This window comes from Nycticebus coucang, chromosome 10 (genome assembly GCF_027406575.1).
Source record: "Nycticebus coucang isolate mNycCou1 chromosome 10, mNycCou1.pri, whole genome shotgun sequence".
NCBI lineage: Eukaryota > Metazoa > Chordata > Mammalia > Primates > Lorisidae > Nycticebus > Nycticebus coucang.
In genome coordinates, this window is record NC_069789.1 from 104,619,483 (window position 1) to 104,637,666 (window position 18,184).

At 50.2% G+C, this 18,184-nt stretch overlaps 2 protein-coding genes and 1 pseudogene across 9 annotated transcripts in view; 2 read left to right on the plus strand and 1 right to left on the minus strand.

Annotated features, from left to right (window-relative positions):
* The first annotated feature begins 2,166 nt into the window (after window positions 1-2,166).
* On the plus strand, window positions 2,167-3,808 carry LOC128596970 (protease-associated domain-containing protein 1-like). Its single transcript, XM_053606871.1, has 2 exons — window positions 2,167-3,099; window positions 3,132-3,808. Exons 1-2 carry the CDS (start codon window positions 2,655-2,657, stop codon window positions 3,251-3,253), a joined length of 567 nt encoding a protein of 188 aa, XP_053462846.1. The 5' UTR covers window positions 2,167-2,654; the 3' UTR covers window positions 3,254-3,808.
* Window positions 3,809-4,138: 330 nt separating this feature from the next.
* Window positions 4,139-5,214, plus strand: LOC128596942 (protein N-terminal asparagine amidohydrolase-like; annotated as a pseudogene).
* Window positions 5,215-11,320: 6,106 nt separating this feature from the next.
* SEMA4A (semaphorin 4A) overlaps window positions 11,321-18,184 on the minus strand; it is a 29,800-nt gene continuing 22,936 nt past the window's right edge. For 7 of the 8 annotated variants that reach the window (XM_053604908.1, XM_053604910.1, XM_053604909.1 and 4 more), the window contains 5 exons: window positions 15,531-15,711; window positions 13,744-13,862; window positions 13,456-13,613; window positions 13,044-13,144; window positions 11,321-12,646 (listed from right to left, as the gene is read on the minus strand). In XM_053604908.1, the coding sequence (XP_053460883.1) occupies window positions 12,051-12,646; window positions 13,044-13,144; window positions 13,456-13,613; window positions 13,744-13,862; window positions 15,531-15,711 (1,155 nt within the window). In that variant the 3' untranslated portion in view covers window positions 11,321-12,050. The remainder of the gene's footprint in view (window positions 12,647-13,043; window positions 13,145-13,455; window positions 13,614-13,743; window positions 13,863-15,530; window positions 15,712-18,184) is intronic. The other variant, XM_053604912.1, reaches the window with a different exon arrangement.

Sequence of the window (18,184 nt, forward strand, 5' to 3'; positions counted from 1 at the left end):
TTTTTTTTTTTTTTTTGTATGAAAGGTTTTTATTGGCGAGGGAGGGATGCTGCAGAGCAGCACCAAGAAGGAGAGAAAAGAAGAGAGAGAGGGGAAAGGAGAAAAGGAGAGGGGGAGAGAGGAGAGACTGAGAGAAACAGAGAAAGAAAGGAGAGGAGGGGAGAGAGAGAGCACACGTGGGAGAGAGAGAGCTATATAGGTTAGGGGAAGTCTTAGAATGGTGATGGGATGGTAGAATATCCAATAAGGAGTTACTGCTCTGGCCGGAGCCGTTAGGGGCAGACCATAAGTTTGAAATTTTCAGTGGGTAGCTGTAACTTTAACAGTGAGACAGCTAATCTTGGTCTGTAGAAAGCAGGAGGAACTTTCTCTGGGGCAATTACCTAACATTCCTCCCTTCTTGATATGTTAAAAATAGGGGTTGGCCTTGGGATAGGGGACACAGAGTTCTCTCTTCTGTAGTTTCTTTCTGCTGAGAGGGGCTCATAGTTTTTTGTTTGTTTGTTTGTTTTTTTGGTTTTTGGCCGGGGCTAGGTTTGAACCTGCTACCTCCGGCATATGGGACCGGCGCCCTACTCCTTGAGCCACAGGCGCCGCCGGGGGCTCATAGTTTTAATTGGCCAACTAGAGGACGATTATGATCTTTTTCTTTGGGAGGATGTGTAAGTTTTTGCTTTCAGACTGTACTTTTAGCGGTGGTTGTTTAGAAGTGGTGTTCAGGAAAGTCTTGTGGTCCAGAGTAGAGTGTAGTTCATTCACAAAGAACAGGTTTTTTTTGTTGTTGTTGCTGTTGTTGTAGGTGTGGAGTACCAACTGAGTAGTTACCAAGTCTGGATGAGGCCGGTGTTGAGTGTTGGTTAGAGCGCTTTGGTGGATGGACACAAGTCGATGCGGTGGTGAGCACCAGGAGTGCGAGAAGAGGATAGGGAGCTCCCAGGAGTTAAAATCCTGTGGAAGAGGTGGATTGGGAGCGTTCCCTAATTACATTCCACTTCAGACACCAGATGAAAGGGGGGCACTCGACCGCCAGAGATCTCACAGACCATCAAGGCTTGTAAGAAAGGTTTATATTGGCAAGGGAGGGATGCTGCAGAGCAGCACCAAGAAGGGGAGAAGAGAGAGAGGAAAGGGATAAGGGGAGAGAGGGAGAGAGGCGAGACCAAGAGATACAGAGAGAGAGAGGGGAGAGAGAGAGCCTGATTTTTTTTTTTAAGAGACTCACTTTGTCGCCCTTGGTAGAGTGCTATGGCGTCACAGCTCACAGCAACCTCCGACTCCTGGACTTAAGCGATTCTCTTGCCTCAGCCTCCCAAGGACATGGGACTACAGGCACCCTCCACAACGCCTGGCTAGTTTTTGGTTGTAGTTGTTATTGTTGTTTGGCAGGCCAGGGCTGGATTCGAACCTACCAGCTCTGGTGTATGTAGGTGGCGCCTTAGCTGCTTGAGCTACAGGCCCTGAGCAAAAAAAAAAAAATTATTTTAAATGAGCAAAGGACTTAAATAGACATTTCTCCAAAGAAGATGTACAAGTGGCCAATAAACACATGAAATTATACACATTTTTAGTCATTAGGGAAATGCAAACCAAAGCCAAGTGGATGAGATACCACTTCACACACACTAGGGTAGCTAAAATGAAATCAACTACAGAAAATAATGAGCATTGGCCTAGGTGCAATGGCAGTGGCCCATGCCTATAATCCCAGCATCCATTTATAATCCCAGCACCCTGGGAGGCCAAGGCTGGGGAATCCCATGAGCTCAGGAGTTTGAGACCAGGCTGAGCAAGAGTAAGACACCACAGCTCACCCCCACCCCTCTCCACCCCCGCCCCATACTAAAAATAGAAAAATTACCTGCTGTTGTAGGGGAGGCCTGCAGTCCCAGCTACTTTGGAGGCTGAGGCAGGAGGATCATTTCCAGGAGTTTGAGGTTGCTGTGGGCTATGATGATGCCACAGCATTCTAAAAAAAAAGACAATAGAAATGTTGGTAAGAATGTGGAGAAACTGGAGCCCTCAGACATTGCTGCTGCTGGTGGGGAAGTAAAATAATGCAGCTGCAGTGGAAACGTTTGGCACATCTTCAATAAACTAAGCATGAAGTTAGCATATCACCAAGCATTTCACCCCTGAGTACACATGCAAAAGAATTGAAAACAAACATTCAAACAATGACTTGGCGCCCCTAGCTCAGTGGTTAGTGTGCCAGCCACATACACCAAGGCAGGTGGGTTTGAAACTGGCCTGGGCCTGCTAAACAACAATGACAACTGTAACAAAAAAATAGCTAGGTGTTGTGGCAATGTATCATCAAATACCATTGGCTTTATTTTAAAAATATGTCCAGGGAGGCTGAGGCAAGAGAATTGCCTAAGCCCAGGAGTTGGAGGTTGCTGTGAGCTGTGTGATGCCACGGGGCCCTACCAAGGGTGATAAAGTGACTCTGTCTCTACAAAAGAAAAAGAAATGTCCAAAGTTGGCTGGGCACAGTAGCTCACACCTGTAATCCTAGCACTCTGGGAGGCTAAGGTGGGTGGATTACCTTAGCTCAGGAATTCGAGATCAGTGTGAGCAAGAGCAAGACCCCGTCTCTAAAAAATAGCCAGGTGTCGGAGAGGAGACGCAGCGCCGGGCCGGGCCGGGCCCTGGAGATGGTCCCCGGCGCCACGGGCTGGTATTGTCTCGTGCTTTGGCTTCCCGCTTGCGTCGCAGCCCACGGCTTCCACATCCATGATTATTTATACTTTGAAGTGCTGAGTCCTGGGGACATTCGCTACATCTTCACAGCTACACCTGCCAAGGACTTCGGTGGTATCTTTCATACAAGGTATGAGCAGATTCACCTTGTCCCTGCTGAACCTCCAGAGGCCTGCAGGGAACTCAGCAACGGCTTCTTCATCCAGGACCAGATCGCTCTGGTGGAGAGGGGAAGCTGCTCTTTCCTCTCCAAGACCCGGGTGGTACAAGAGCACGGTGGGCGAGCAGTGATCATCTCTGACAATGCGGTTGACAATGACAGCTTCTATGTGAAGATGATCCAGGATAGTGCCCAGCGTACAGCTGACATCCCTGCCCTTTTCCTGCTCGGCCGAGATGGATGAGGGCTCCTTGTCTCTGTGTCAGCACCAGCTACATGATCCGCCGCTCCCTGGAACAGCATGGGCTGCCATGGGCCATCATTTCCATCCCAGTCAATGTCACCAGCATCCCCACCTTTGAGCTGCTGCAACCACCCTGGACCTTCTGGTAGAAGAGTTGGTCCCACATTCCAGCCATAAGTGACTCTGGGCTGAGAAGAACCCAGGAATTTTGCTATTTGGAATTTGAGGATAGTTTTTAGGGACAAGTGGAGCCAGGTGCAAAAAAGGGTCTCCGCCTTGGCTAGGCTGAGGGAGGGAAGCCATACTAGTGGCCTTCCCTTCCTCAGGGCCCCCCAAAAGAGGCAAGAGCCAAGCCCCAGAAGTTCTGGCTAGAATCTGAAACAAAAGAAACTAAAAGCAGGCAACCTGAGAGCCATCTATTACCTACCAATCCCAACTGGCTCCAGCAACCCCTACCCGAGGTCTCCTCACAGTGACCTTCACAGCAGTTGTTGGAGTGGTTTAAGGAACTGGGATTTTGGGATTCAATAAACCTTACTGTAGCAATAAAAAAAAAAACAAAAAATAGCCAGGTGTTGTGGTGAGTGCCTGTAGTCCCAGCTACTTGGGAGGCTGAGGCAAGAGAATCACTTGAGCCCAAGAGTTTGAGGTTGCTGTGAGCTGGACGCCATAGAACTCTACTGAAGGTGACAAAGTGAAACTCTGTCTAAAAACAAACGAACGAGGGCGGCGCCTGTGGCTCAGCCGGTGGGGCGCCGGCCCCATATACCGAGGGTGACGGGTTCAGACCCGGCCCCAGCCAAACTGCAACCAAAAAATGGCCGGGCGTTGTGGTGGGCGCCTGTAGTCCCAGCTGCTTGGGAGGCTGAGGCAAGAGAATCGCTTAAGCCCAGGAGTTGGAGGTTGCTGTGAGCTGTGTGAGGCCACGGCACTCTACCGAGGGCCATAAAGTGAGACTCTGTCTCTACAAAAAAAAAACAAACAAAAAATCCCCCAAGTCTTAACACTCTGGGAGGCCAAGGTGGGAGGATTGCTTGAGCTCAGGAGTTCCAGATCAGACTAAGCACGAATGAGACCCCCTCTTTACTAAAAATAGAAAAATTAGCCGGGCTCTTCCCCTAAGTAGCCTGAGGTGATCTGTGAAAATGTTTCACTATTCATGTGACCCAGAAAACCCCACGAAGTCATGCAAATTAAGAGATTGAGATATCCCCGGCGGCCGCGTCTGAAATGCCGCTGTTCGTAGAGGGGTGGCGAGTGCGGCTGCCGCAGTCCGCCGGGGACCTGGTCTGAGCTCACCCGTCTCTGGAGGTAATGGGGCAACCTGCCTGACACATTGTGATGGAAGCAACACCAAAGCTGAGGTCCCCTTGATCATGAACTCCATAAAATCCTTTTCCGACCACACTCAATGTGGAAGGCTGGAATTGCACCTTGTGAGAGGCTTCAGTGATGATAGGCAATTGTCACAAAAACTTACCCATCAGCTTCTCAGTGAATTTGACAGTCAAGAAGTTGATACTCACTTAGTGACATTACGTGTGATGGAGTTAAATGACCGTGAAGAAAATGAAAACCACTTCCCAGTCATTTATGGCATTGCTGTTAACGTTAAAACTGCAGAGATTTACAGAGCCTCTTTTCAAGATCGGGGTCCAGAAGAGCTACATGCTGCGCGGGCCTTAATGGGGGACCAATGATTAGCATTTACGATGCAAAGACAGAACAACTTCAGATAGGACCGTATTCCTGGATGCCATTTCCACATGTGGATTTCTGGTTGCAGCAAGATGATAAACAAATACTAGAGAACTTTTCCACTTCATCTTTGGCTGAGCCACCCCACTTTGTTGAACATATTAAATCTACCTTGATGTTTTTAAAAAAACACCCATCTCCAACTAACAAGCTGTTTCCTGGAAATAAAGCTCTACTCTACAAAAAAAATGAAGATGGCGGCTTATGGGTAAAGATCTCTTCTCCAGGAAGCTAAACATAGGATATTACCAAAGAAAGCAACTTTTTGGCATGACAAAGACTGTTGATGGGGCTAGAAAGAATATGGATTTGAAACCTATGTCCATTGAGCTCCTTTACTTGGCATCTTTCAAATGACTTTCAAAATAAAATCAAAATCTTATTTTGGCAAAAAAAAAAAGAGAGAGATTGAGATATTCATGTTCATTTTAAGAACACAGGTGAAAGTACCCAAGTCATTGAGGGTATGCATATATGAAAGGACACCAAGTATCTGGAAGGTGTCACTTTAAAGAAACAGTGTGTACCATTCCGACATTACAATGGTGGAGTTGGTAGGTGTGGTCAGGCCAGACAGTGGACACAGGGTCAGTGGCCCAAAATGAGTGCTAAATTTTTGCAACACAGGCTTAAAAATGCAGACAGTATTGCTGAACTTGAGGGTTTAGGTATAAATTCTCTGGTGATTCAGCTTGGCGCCTATAGCTCAGCAGCTAGGGTGCCAGCCACTGGAGCTGGTGGGTTGGAACCCCAGCTGGGCCTGCCAAACAACAAAGACAACTACAACCAAACAATAGCCGATGTTGTGGCAAGAGCCTGTAGTCCCAGCTACTTGGAAGGTTGACGCAAGAAAATCACTTGAGCCCAAGTGTTTGAGGTTGCTGTGAGCTGTGATGCAACAGCACTCTACACTCTACTGAGGGCGACATATGAGACTCTGTCTCAAAAAGAAAAAAGAATTCTCTGGTGACTCAACATTTCCAGGTGAAGAAGTCACCCAAGATGCATCCCCAAACAGAGCTCATGGTTGCATTAACCCATATGTGATTTCACAGCAAGGTGATCCTTACTGAAAAGGAATAAAGTGTTCTAAAACCAGAAGCGGACATTGCACAGAAGAAAAAGATATCCCAGGGCGGCGCCTGTGGCTCAGTCGGTAAGGCGCCAGCCCCATATACCGAGGGTGGTGGGTTCAAACCCGGCCCCGGCCAAACTGCAGCCAAAAAATAGCCGGGCATTGTGGCAGGCGCCTGTAGTCCCAGCTACTCGGGAGGCTGAGGCAAGACAATCGCTTAAGCCCAGGAGTTGGAGGTTGCTGTGAGCTGTGTGAGGCCACGGCACTCTACCAAGGGCCATAAAGTGAGACTCTGTCTCTACAAAAAAAAAAAAAAAAAAGATATCCCAGTAGAAACTGAAGAAACAGAACCTTATAGCCTAGAAATATCTATTGAAATATGGGTTAAGTATTCTTAGTCTATAATGCTCCAGTGAATGACCTGTCTGTGCTCAAAGTCCAGACTTTGGCGCTTTTGGAATTAGCAGTGCTTAGTCTGTTTTATTTTATAAATCGATGAACTGAAGGGTTTCTTTTTGTTTTGGTTTTTACTATTACAAACGAAAACAAAAGCTTGGCTCGGCACCTGTAGCTCAGCGGCTAGGGCACCAGCCACATACACCAAAGGTGGCAGGTTCAAACCCAGGCCGGGCCTGCCAAACAACAACACCTACAACAACAACAAAAAAATAGCCAGGTATTGTGGCGGTGCCTGTAGTCCCAGCTACTTGGGAAGCTGAGGCAAATAGAATCGCTTAAAGCCCAAGAGTTGGAGGTCGCTGTGAGCTGTGACACCATGGCAATCTACCAAGGGCAACATAGTGAGACTCTGTCTAAAAAAAAAAAAAAAAAAAAAAAGGCTCAGTGCCTGTAGCTCAAGTGGCTAAGGAGCCAGACACATACACCAGAGCTGGCAGGTTCAAATCCAGCCCGGGCCTGACAAACAACAATGAACAATGACAACTACAACCAAAAAATAGCCGGGTGTTGTGGCAGGCGCCTGTAATCCCAGCCACTTGGGAGGCTGAGGCAAGAGAATTGCTTAAGCCCAAGAGTTGGAGGTTGCTGTGAGCTGTGACGCCACAGCACTCTACCCAGGGTGACAGTTTGAGACTCTGTCTCAAAAAGCAAAACCCCCCCCAAAAAAAAAAAGCAGCACTATGTGAAAAGGGTGAGACATGAGAAAGGAACCCACAGAGAAGAGAATGTGCTAGTAGAAGCAGACAGCATGCCTTAAAGGATGCTTACTGTTAGTTCCCTAAGGCAGTGTGTCTATTCATCTCTGCCACAGCCTGGGACAGTGCTAGGAATTCAAAAAAGGTTTCCCTGAAATTGCATAGAGGGTTTGAGTACTACCAAGTGATACCCAGGCAAGTATGGAGGAGCTGGAGGCAAGGTGCACTGTTCCAAGGAGTTTTCACTTTTTATTCTGAATTTAATAAAAACTCCTTTGGACTTTTAGGCAGAATTTCTTTTTAGGTTCCCTTGACTGTGTTGGGAGAGTGGAGAATGGATGAGAGAAGGTAGCAGGAACTGGTTAGGGGTCTGCTCCTGTTGTCCTGGTGAGGTGGTGTGAGCAGGGTAAGCTGCAGAGGTGCTGAGCAATTCCAAGAGGGAGGAAGAAGAGGATGTGAGATTGATGGCCCTCTAGATAGGGAGGGGGTGAGAGAGAGGAAGTATGGGATGGGTCCCAAGGCTCTACCCTGCAGTGTGATTAACTAGCCTTGGGGAATGGGGAGGAGGAGCTTGGAGAAGATGATAATTCCATCTGGGGCGTTACAGTTAGAGAGGTCTGTGGTGTATCTAGTAGCTAGAGGGGAGGTGAGAAGCCTAGCAATCCACACTTACCCAGCAATATCTCCTCCCCTGCCTCACCTTCAGCTCTGATTGCAGCTGGATTGTAAGCTTGGTGAAAGCAGGAAGCAGGTCTGATTCATGTGCCCCCAACTGTCCAGGCCAGATTCTGAGCCAAGCAGATCCTACAGTGTATGCTAGGGGTGAAGGAATGGGAGTGGGAAGAGTTGGGAATGAAAGTGAAACTGCCCTTACAAATTGATGAAGGGGTGCAAAGTGAGAACTGGAGTAAGGGCCCCCAGAAGTCTGGAAGGAGCATGCCTCCCTAAAATAATAGCTGGCATGCTTGAATATAATTGCTATTCCCTCTGTTGGCTTCCTTTTTTTTTTTTTTCTGAGACAGCCTTGGTAGAGTGCTGTGGCGTTACAGCTCACAGTAACCTCAGACTCTTGGGCTTAAGCGATTCTCTTGCCTCAGCCTCCCAAATAGCTGGGACTACAGGGGCCCGCCACAACACCCAGCTATTTTTTGTTGCAGCTGGCCCAGGCCGGGTTCGAACTTGCCACCCTTGGTGTATGTGGCGCTGTAACCACTGTGCTACAGGCACCGAGCCATCTGTTGGCTTCTATACCTGCAGTCACAAACAGTTGTCCATATAAGAACATCATCTGTTTGGAACCCAGATGATGTGATTACCTTTCAGGTCCTGCATGCTAGTGACAGAACCACCCACACAGAGGAACTGACTCAAGTGCTCTTGGACCCTCCACCAAGGTCCTGCATTCTTGTACCTAAGCCACGCAGACAGTGTCCCACATCAGAGGACTGATGGCTCCACCCTGAAACCAACCAATCAGTAGCAATCTACCCTGACTGTCTAGTCTTTTGCCCACCAAATTGTTTTTAAAATTTCTGTCCCCCAATTCTTGGGGAGGCAGATTTGAGAGAATTCTCCTGCCTACCCACTTAGCACTCTGTGGAATAAGCCCTCACTCTGTTGTAAGCCCTGCTGTCTCTGGACATTGGCTTTCTCTTGGGCAGATGAACCTGGCTGGGTGGCAACAGAAGCAATAACCAAGGAAGGCATTGTCCAACGGGACTTTTTTTTTTTAAGAGACAGAGTTTCACTTTGTCACCCTCGGTAGAGTGCCATGGCATCACACAGCTCACAGCAACCTCCAGCTTCTGGGCTTAGGCAATTCTCTTGCCTCAGCCTCCCAAGTAGCTGAGACTACAGGCGCCTGCCACAACGCCCGGCTCTTTTTTTGTTGCAGTTTGGCTGGGATGAGGTTTGAACCTGCCACCCTTAGTACATGGGGCCAGTGCCCTACTCACTGACCCACAGGCACCTCCCATCCAAATGGACTTTTAAAGGGCGCTAAGAGAAAGAGGAATGGTTGAAGGAAACAGAATCAGTGGCCAGAGAATTCTCTCAGAGAGAAGATTCTTTTTTTTTTTTTTGAGACAGAGTCTTACTATGTCACCCTCAGTAGAGTGTCAGGGTATCACAGCTCACAGAAACCTCAAACTCTTGAGCTTAAGCAATTCTCTTGCCTCAGCCTCCCAAGTAGCTGGGACTATAGGTGCCTGTCACAACACCCACTAGAGAGAGAGGATTTTTTTTTTTTTTTGGCCGGGACTGGGTTTGAACCCGCCACCTCCAGCATATGGGACTGGCGCCCTACTCCTTGAGCCACAGGCGCCGCCCGAGAGAGGATTCTTAAAACTCAGCAACAGAAAAGAACCTGACTCAAAAGTAGACACTGTACTTGAATAGATATCTCTTTAAGAAGATATACAAGTGGCTAAAAAAGGCTGGGTTGCGGTGGGTCATGCCTGTAATCCCAGCACTCTGGGAGGCCAAGGCAGGAAGATCCCTTGAGCTCAGGAGTTCAGAGACCAGCCTGAGCAAGAGCAAGACCTGTCTCTACTTAATAGAGTCTACTAAGAATAGAAAAAAAAAAAAAAAAGGCAAAAAACAACTAGCCCATTGTGGCAAATGCCTGTAGTCCCAGCTACTCAGGAGGCTGAGGCAAGAGGATCAGTTGTGCCCAGGAGTTTAAGGTTACTGTGAGTTATGAGTCACAGCACTCTACCCAGAGGACAGAGGGAGACGCTTTTTTTTTTTTAATCAATTTTATTTTTGTTGTTGTTGCAGTTTTTGGCCAGGTCTGAGCTCGAACCCGCCCCCCTTGGCATATCAGGCCGGCGCCCTACTCCTTGAGCCACAGGCACTGCCCTACGCTGTCTTCAAAAAAAAAAAAAAAAACTTTAGTGGCTAATAATAACATGAAAAGAGGGCAGCACCTTTGGCACAGTGAGTAGGGTGCCGGCCCCATATACCCAGGGTGTTGGGTTCAAACCCAGCCCCAGCCAAACTGCAACAACAACAGAAAAATAGCCAGGCATTGTGGCGGGTGCCTACAGTCCCAGCTACTTGGGAGGCTGAGGCAAGAGAATCGCCTAAGCCCAAGAGCTAGAGGTTGCAGCGAGCTGTGACGCTCTACCAACGGTGATAAAGTGAGACTCTGTCTCTACAAAAAAAATACATATAGAAACACTAGTTGGGCATTGTTGCAGGCACCTGTAGTCCCAGCTACTCAGGAAGCTGAGGCAGGAGGATCATTTGAACCTATTAGTTTGAGATTGCTGTGAGCTAGGCTGAGGCCAGAGCACTGTAGTCAGGACAACAGAGTGAAACTCTGTCTTCAAAAAAAAGAGAGAGAGCAAGTGAGCTAGGGCAACTCTGGAGGGGTGTAGAGAGAGCTAGTGTGACTCTGCAGGAGCTTAGAGGAATCCAGAATGGCCCCTATTTGGTGTTTGGTGGTAACAGGAAAGAGACCAAGTAGGCACGGGGTGAACAGGCAGAGCTGCAGGAAGGGTTGTTGTTTAGTCTTTTCTTATAGAGAACACCCGGGCACACCTGTAGGCAGGAGAGGGGAGAGTAACGATGAGGGAGGAGGGTAAAGTGAGGGAGGGGATGCTGAGGGCAGATAACTTATAGAACAAATCCTAGCAGTGATACAGAGGAAGAGGGATGGGGCAAATGCACTGATTAGCCTCTGCTGGAAGGGGGACATGTGTCTGTGTGACAGGGGAGACAAGAGGGGTGGTGATAGGTGTGGACAGGGTGTTGTTTGTCAGATATTGGAAAGGATGTGTCCAGGATGGGGGTGGCTGCATGGTCTTTCTATAAATTCATCTACCAAGAGTTGAAGCCAACTGCTGCAGTGGGGAAGGGGGCTGAGCTGGAGTCACGAGAAGAGTGGGAGAGCTGGGGACAGCAGCTGTGGGGCTGTAGCAGGGGAGTTAGCGATGCCTGAGGTGTTGCTGTCTGGCAGGCATGACTGAGGCTGGCCAAGCCCATCCTATTCATGACCCAGTGGAGGAAATTCAAGGCAACCTCCAGCAATGCTCAGCTGAGGACAGAGGTGTGGGGCTGGTTGGTGGGAGGGCGGTAGCTCTCAGGGTAGGGGAGCTGGTCTGGATTTGGGGAGAGCCATCACCCACAAACCAAATGCTCTTCCCTACTGATGTTCTCAAGCTGCTTACTCCTTCACATCCTGTCAGAGTGCTCCAGCCAAAACAGCACCAGTCATAAGTTTCGTCTTTTTAATAAAAAATAATCTGTGACAAGCAGTTTTCTGAATCCCCAAATAAAGGGAAAAGGAGAGGGGCCAAGAGGTCATCCAGGGTAAATGAGTGAATGAGGCTCAGAGTACCCCTGCTGTTCTAGCCAGAGCAGAAAGGTTCATAATCTGCCCTGGCTAAAGCAAGAAGGAAGGTGGTCAGACTTCAGGAAAGATTTCCTGGGAGTTTGCAATGCATGATTGGTGAGGGGAATAGGAGGGAGCTGATCCCTGAAGAACCTTAGAGACCCCTGGGAGTGGGGAGTGCCCAAGGTGGCAACTTCCAAGTTGAGTGTCCGGGTGTGGCACATTAGCTTGTGGTTGTTTAGATGTTCCGTGTCTATTACCATAGGGTTCTGGGACAGTGAGTTTTTTAGGGTATTCTGGAACAGTATGTTTTTTGAGGGTCCCTGGAATGGCCAGAACTAAAGGATTCTCCCCAGGCCCTCCTACCACAGAGCAAGCGCAATCCTGGGGTAGCTTCCTGTTATAGAGCTTGGTAGAAGGGAGTCCTGCAAGGAGGCAGGCTGCTGTGTGTGATCCTGTCAAGCGCCACTGTGGTGCAGAGTGGCAGGAAAGCCCCTCTCACAGGAGGAAGGTGGTCTTTTGTGCTGCTCCCACCTTGGTCAGGGCTGCACTGCTCTGAGGGCCCTTGGCCAGCATGGCTAGGTGACTGCCCTGCTCTGCAGCCCCAGCCTGGTGCTCAGAGTTTAAGCCACCTCAGTACCCGGGCAGTTGTCAGTGTCCACATCACTGGCAGAGATCCTGTGTTCTTTGGGCAGCTGGAGGTGCTGCTCCTGGCTCAACGGGGACTTCTCCCTGGGGGGCAGGGTCCCACAGCCCTGGACCTTGCCCCGAGCCCGGAGAGCCCCCCGTGGGGAGGCCAAGAGGAGAATGAGGGCCCCGGAAAGCACTAACACAAGGAGGACAGTGACGGTGAGGAAGTGGGGCCAGTAGGAACGCTGGGCCGCCAGAGCAGCTCCACTGCTGACCCTGGTGAGAGGCACCTCCACGTGCTCCCGGGGAATGCCTGCCAGTTCAGGATCCAGGGCCAGGGGCTGGTCCTGGCTGTCCACCCAGTAGGAAACCACAGGGTATGAGAAGCCATTCTCAGTGGCCCAGCACTGGTAGAGACCCCCAACTCCATCCTGCAGAATCAGCAAGAGGGAGCCATTGTGGACCGTGGAGGAGACTTCTGGGGCTGGGGCTGGGGCGGTGCCGCGTGTCCAGTGGTAAGAGGCCAGGGATGATGGGTGGGGACAGGGGAGCTCCAGGATGGAGCTGGGGACAGCCAGGACTTCTTTAACTGTAGGCAAAGGAAAGGGGCAAAAGAGTTAATTAAGGCAGGGGAAGAAAACAGGAGAGGGTCTCTAATTTGCCTTTGAACCCCATCTCTAGGCTCCAGCTTCCATTTCAACTCCCTAGCTCAACTTTCACCCCTCTCCATTTCCAGCCTTGACCACCATTTACCCCTAGTCCATCTGACTTCAACTCTGACACCAAAATCACCCGCAGCCTCAAACCTGAATACCAGCTTGGCCCCCAGCTCAGAATTCCTCTTTTTTCTCCCCACAACCAGGACTCAAACCCATCCCAATTCTAGAGTTCATATCTCAAGCCAGGCAGGTGCTGGGTAAGGAAACCAAAGCAGGGGTGCCCACCCCAGCCCAGAAGTCTTGCAGAACCTGTGTGCCCATACTCACTGATTCGTGGGCGGCTCTGAGGCCGGAGACTCCTGCCCAAGGGGCCATTGGTACATGCCCACCCCGGGTTCCCTTGCTCCATGTCCTGCTTCCAGAAGTTCCTAAGAGGGTGGGGAGAGCAAAGATCATCCCTTGAATCAGCCTAAAGTGGGAAGAAGAAGGAGAAAAGGAGGAAAGTGCAGTGACAAAGAGGATGGTGGAGTAGACCAGGAAGAAGAGAGGAGAGGGAAGAGGAACCCAGGATGGCTGGAGCAACTTTAAACTCCCTAGCAAAACCCTACCCCAGAGGGCCCAGCAGGGGACAGGTGGACTCTATCAGTAGCCCCCAGAGAGAGAACAGTAGCAGGAGCTGAGTGATAAGGGTCTTTCCTGGCTGGGCATCTTCAGCCACCATAAAGGGACTGGCACTCACAGGTTGTGGGAAGATAGGAGGCCACAGATTTGGGACTTAGGATCCCAGGCACAGTGGGGGTCCCGGGCAAGGATGCAGTCCACACAGCTCTCATAGACACTACAGTTGGCTCGGGGCACCCTCAAGACACCTCCTGAGAAGCCTACGAACACTGCACCCTGGAAGAGAATTGGAGCATGACAGGGAGCCCCAGCCACACTTAGGAGAGTCCTGGCCCAGGGAGCCAGCCCAGCCTGCCCCAAAGCTGGCCCCCCCAGAAGCCCGTTTGATGGCTGAGTCCCTTCCCACCTGGGCGGGGGCCAACAGCAGATTGCGGACAGGCTCAGGGTCAGGGAACAGCTGGATCTCTTCCACCAGATGGGCACTGCTCTCCCCACTCACCACAGCCTTGTGGAGGGACCCCGTGGCTATAGCAGATGGAGAGAGCTGAAGTCATCTCACCTCATCCAGAGGTGGCCTCCCCAGCTGTCAGAGGCCTCTGAAGTGCCATGTACAGTGGGCACAGAGCAGCCAGACCGGTCATTCATAGCCTTTGTTCCATCAAGACAGGGCTCTCTTGCAGATGGCTCAACCCCTGCCTTACCCCTGCATCCCTGAAGAAACCCAACTGTCCACTTTCCCCCACATGGGGCAGTGGGCAGAGGAGCGCTTCCGTAGAGAGGTATAGCCCCAGCCTCCCTTACTTCTGTCAAGGTCTCTACACGAAGGCATTTCAGTAAGCCTTTTAAAAATCATGACCTCGCCAATGGCTTCCTGATTCCCAACACACTGCCCCACCGGCCTCCCAAATCTCACAACCTGCTGTGTTTGCTTATGCAGTGTGTGCACTGTCTTCACCCATTCCACAAGGACTGCTACTTTTATGTGTTCTTCTCCACTGTACGTACACCCAATATATGCATGGCTGATTCAATACCTAGTGATACACCTGAAGGAGTGTATGAATTTGGTCACTAGAGATAGGGGGAGGGAAAAAAGAATGAATGAACTTGTTAGGTTTCTTCCACTAAAGCTCAAGGTCATCCACCTCAGCCAGACTCTCAATATGCTTGGCACTTACCACGTTCCCTGCTGACTCTCTCTTCCTCTTTCCAAAATGACTATTTGAATCTATCCCTCTCTCCTCATACCTCCCACCTTTCCTGCCCTCTCATTCCTAGCTCATGACCTCCTGTGCTCCCACTTTATAGAGAAAGAAAGAGACTTCAGGGAAGAGCCCCCTTAGCTTCCTGCCACAAGTCCACAAACTCACCAGCCCATCTTTTTCTTTTTTTGTAGAGACAGAGTCTTACTGTACTGCCCTCGGTAGAGTGCCGTGGCCTCACACGGCTCACAGCAACCTCTACTCTTGGGCTTAGAACGATTCTCTTGCCTCAGCCTCCCAAGCAGCTGGGACTACAGGCGCCCACCACAACGCCCGGCTATTTTTTTGTTGCAGTTTGGCCGGGGCTGGGTTTGAACCCGCCACCCTCGGCATATGGGGCCGGCGCCCTACTCACTGAGCCACAGGCGCTGCCCTCACCAGCCCATCTAAGGTTCTCTGCTGCCCCTGCTAATTGTTCCTCCTGTGTCTTGGTCTCTAGCATCCTGCTCCCTCTACCTGTGAATTATCCCCCTTCCTGCCCATCTCTTCACCATCTCCTTGTCTGCTGGGTCCTCACAATCTTTCCCATCTATGAAGCAAGAATCCTGGCCAGGCCCACACCCTCCTCCAGTCACCCCAGTCCCCTCTCCCCCTTCATAGCCAAGCTTCCTGAAGGAATGATCTTTGTCCTCACCGTTTCTGGCTGCCCCTCTACCCACTCACCCTTCACCCCTCTAACAGGGCTCCCCCATAACATCCGCAGCTCTTGTTAAGGTCACCAAAGACTTCCTGTCTGCCTCCCCCACTGGACAAAGCTCAGAAAGGGGAAGGACTGAACTGTTTTGCTCCCCTGCTGTATTTTCAGAGCCTAGCAGAGTGCTGGCACCAATAAACATTTGTTGAATGAATGAATGAACTCTAGGGTTTCCCCTTCAACCGGAGCACAGCCCCTGTCATGCCCTCTGAAGACATCCTGGAGCCCTTTACTCACTGGTGCCCAGGTACATGACCAGATAGCTGCGTCCATCGAGGCCCTGGGTTATCTCCACTGCAAGTTGTGTGTACTCCACGCCAGACTTCACAAGCAGGGGCATCCCCATCACCTGCTCATCCATCAAGAAATGGTCCTTCATGAAGGTCAAAGCTTTATCAGAGGAGGGGCCCACTGAGCACTGGAGGAGTAAGGGGGCAGATCAGAGTGGCTGTTCCCTTCCCCTGCTCCCTCCCCCTCTTTTGCTGTCCTCCATTGCTCCCCTTCTTGTGGCAGTGCTCCTCTCAGGGTAGCGGCGAAAGCTCAGACTCTGGAGCTGACTGGCTTTGAATTCCAGCCTCTGCATGCCTGGGGGTCCTCCCCTGTGAAGGGGGCATATTACCAATACCTACCTCATAGGCTAATACATGAAAAATAACTAGGACAGTGCTTGGCATCACAGTACTTAGCATAAGTGCTCAATAAACATTAACTATTATTGCTGCCCTCCTCCTGAGCACCTTCATCAAGGACACCTAGCAGCCAGCAGGAAGCAGGGAGAAGGCTCCTGGCAGGAAAGGACCTACTTTTACTCATGTCTGTGGTCCCAGAAGTAATCTCCATACTTTCTGTTTCCAGCTCACCCATTAGCCACTTACTCTTCACTCCTCTAACAAGGCTCCCCCATAATATAAACAGTTCTTGCTAGGGCCACCAAAGACCTCCCTATCTGCCTCCCCTACCAGACAAAGCTCAGAAAGGGGAGGGACTAGTCTGTTTTGCTTCCCTGCTATATTTTCAGAGCCTAGCAGAAGTGCTGGGCATACAGTAGGTGCTCAATAAATGCATAGCACAGGATCTGACACACAGTTGGTGCTCAGTAAATTTTTGCTTAATCAATGATTGGATGAATGTCACAGAGAGAGTGATGCAGCCATGAGTATTTCCTATCACGGCCTGTGTGAGATCACTGTGCAACTCTAGGAATGCCCTTTCTCCAAATAAACCTGTGATTTCCCACTAAAACATGTGGGAGTGGGACCAGATGCTCACTACAGGCCCAGTTCTGGGACCCCTGTGTCCTGATCTGTGGCAAGGATCCTTGTCTTCTTCTTCTTTTTTTTTTGAGACAGAGTTTCACTTTGTTGCCCTTGGTAGAGTGCTGTGGCGTCACAACTCACCGCAACCTCCAACTCCTGGGCTTAGCCGATTATCTTGCCTCAGCCTCCTGAGTAGCTGGGACTACAGGCACCTGCCACAACCCCCAGCTATTTTCTGTTTCAGTTTGGCCAGGGCTGGGTTTGAACCCACCACCCTCAGTATATGGGGCCAGGGCCCTATCCACTGAGCCACAGGCGCCACCTGGATCCTTGTCTTCTATGCCCAAGAGCACTGCCTTAGGGCCAGTCCAACTCTGTCAACCTCAAGCTGTGCTCTTAGACAAGTTATTTCACCTCTCTGAGCTTCAACTTCTTCATCTAAAAAGTGAGGTAATAACATCTGCATCTAATTTTGATCCCAGAATAACATCTGCATCTAATTTTGATCCCAAAATCTAATGCACCACATGCATCAATTCTCATGTCCTCCAAAAGGGATTTTTCTTTTGTAGAGACAGAGTCTCACTTTATCGCCCTTGGTAGGGTGCTGTGGCGTCACACAGCTCACAGCAACCTCCAACTCATGGGCAAAATGGATTTATTTTTATTATTTTTTTTTTTTTTGCAGTTTTTGGCCAGGGCTGGGTTTTGAACCTGCCACCTCCGGCATATGGGGCCAGCGCCCTACTCCTTTGAGCCACAGGTGCCGCCCAGGGATTTATTTTTTAAGAGTCTCACTCTGTTGCCCAGACTAGAGTGCCATGGGTCACAGCTAACAGCACCTTCAAACTCATAGGTTCAAGTGATCGTCCTGCCTCAGTCTCCCAAGTAGCTGGGACTACAGGCACCCGCCACAACACCTAGCTAACTTTTCTCTCTCTCTTTTTTTTTTTTTGTAGAGACAGAGTTTCACTTTATGGCCCTCGGTAGAGTGCCGTGGCCTGACACAGCTCACAGCAACCTTCAACTCCTGGGCTTAAGCGATTCTCTTGCCTCAGCCTCCCGAGTAGCTGGGACTACAGGCGCTCGCCACAATGCCCAGCTATTTTTTGGTTGCAGTTTGGCCGGGGCCGGGTTTGAACCCGCCACCCTCGGTATATGGGGCCCGGCGCCTTACCGACTGAGCCACAGGCGCCGCCCAACTTTTCTCTTTTTACTAGACAGGATTTTGCTCTTGGTTAGGCTGGCCTTTTTTTTTTTTTTTTAGAGACAGATTCTCACTTTGTCACTCTCAGTAGAGTGCTGTGGCGTCACAGCTCACAGCAACCTCCAACTCCTGGGCATAGGCAATTCTCTTGCCTCAGCCTCCCAAGTAGTTGGCACTACAGGTGCCCACCACAACGCCTGGCTATTTTTTTGTTGCAGTTTGGCTGGGACTGGGTTTGAACCCGCCACTCTCGGGGCCAACGCCCTACTCACTGAGCCACAGGCGCCACCCATTAGGCTGGTCTTGAACTCCTGAGGTCAAGGGATCCTCCCTCCTCAACCTCCCAGAGTGCTAAGATTACAGGAGCCAGCCACCTCAACTGGCCCCAAAGGAACTTTTTTTTTTTGGTGCCCTGACTCAGATACAAA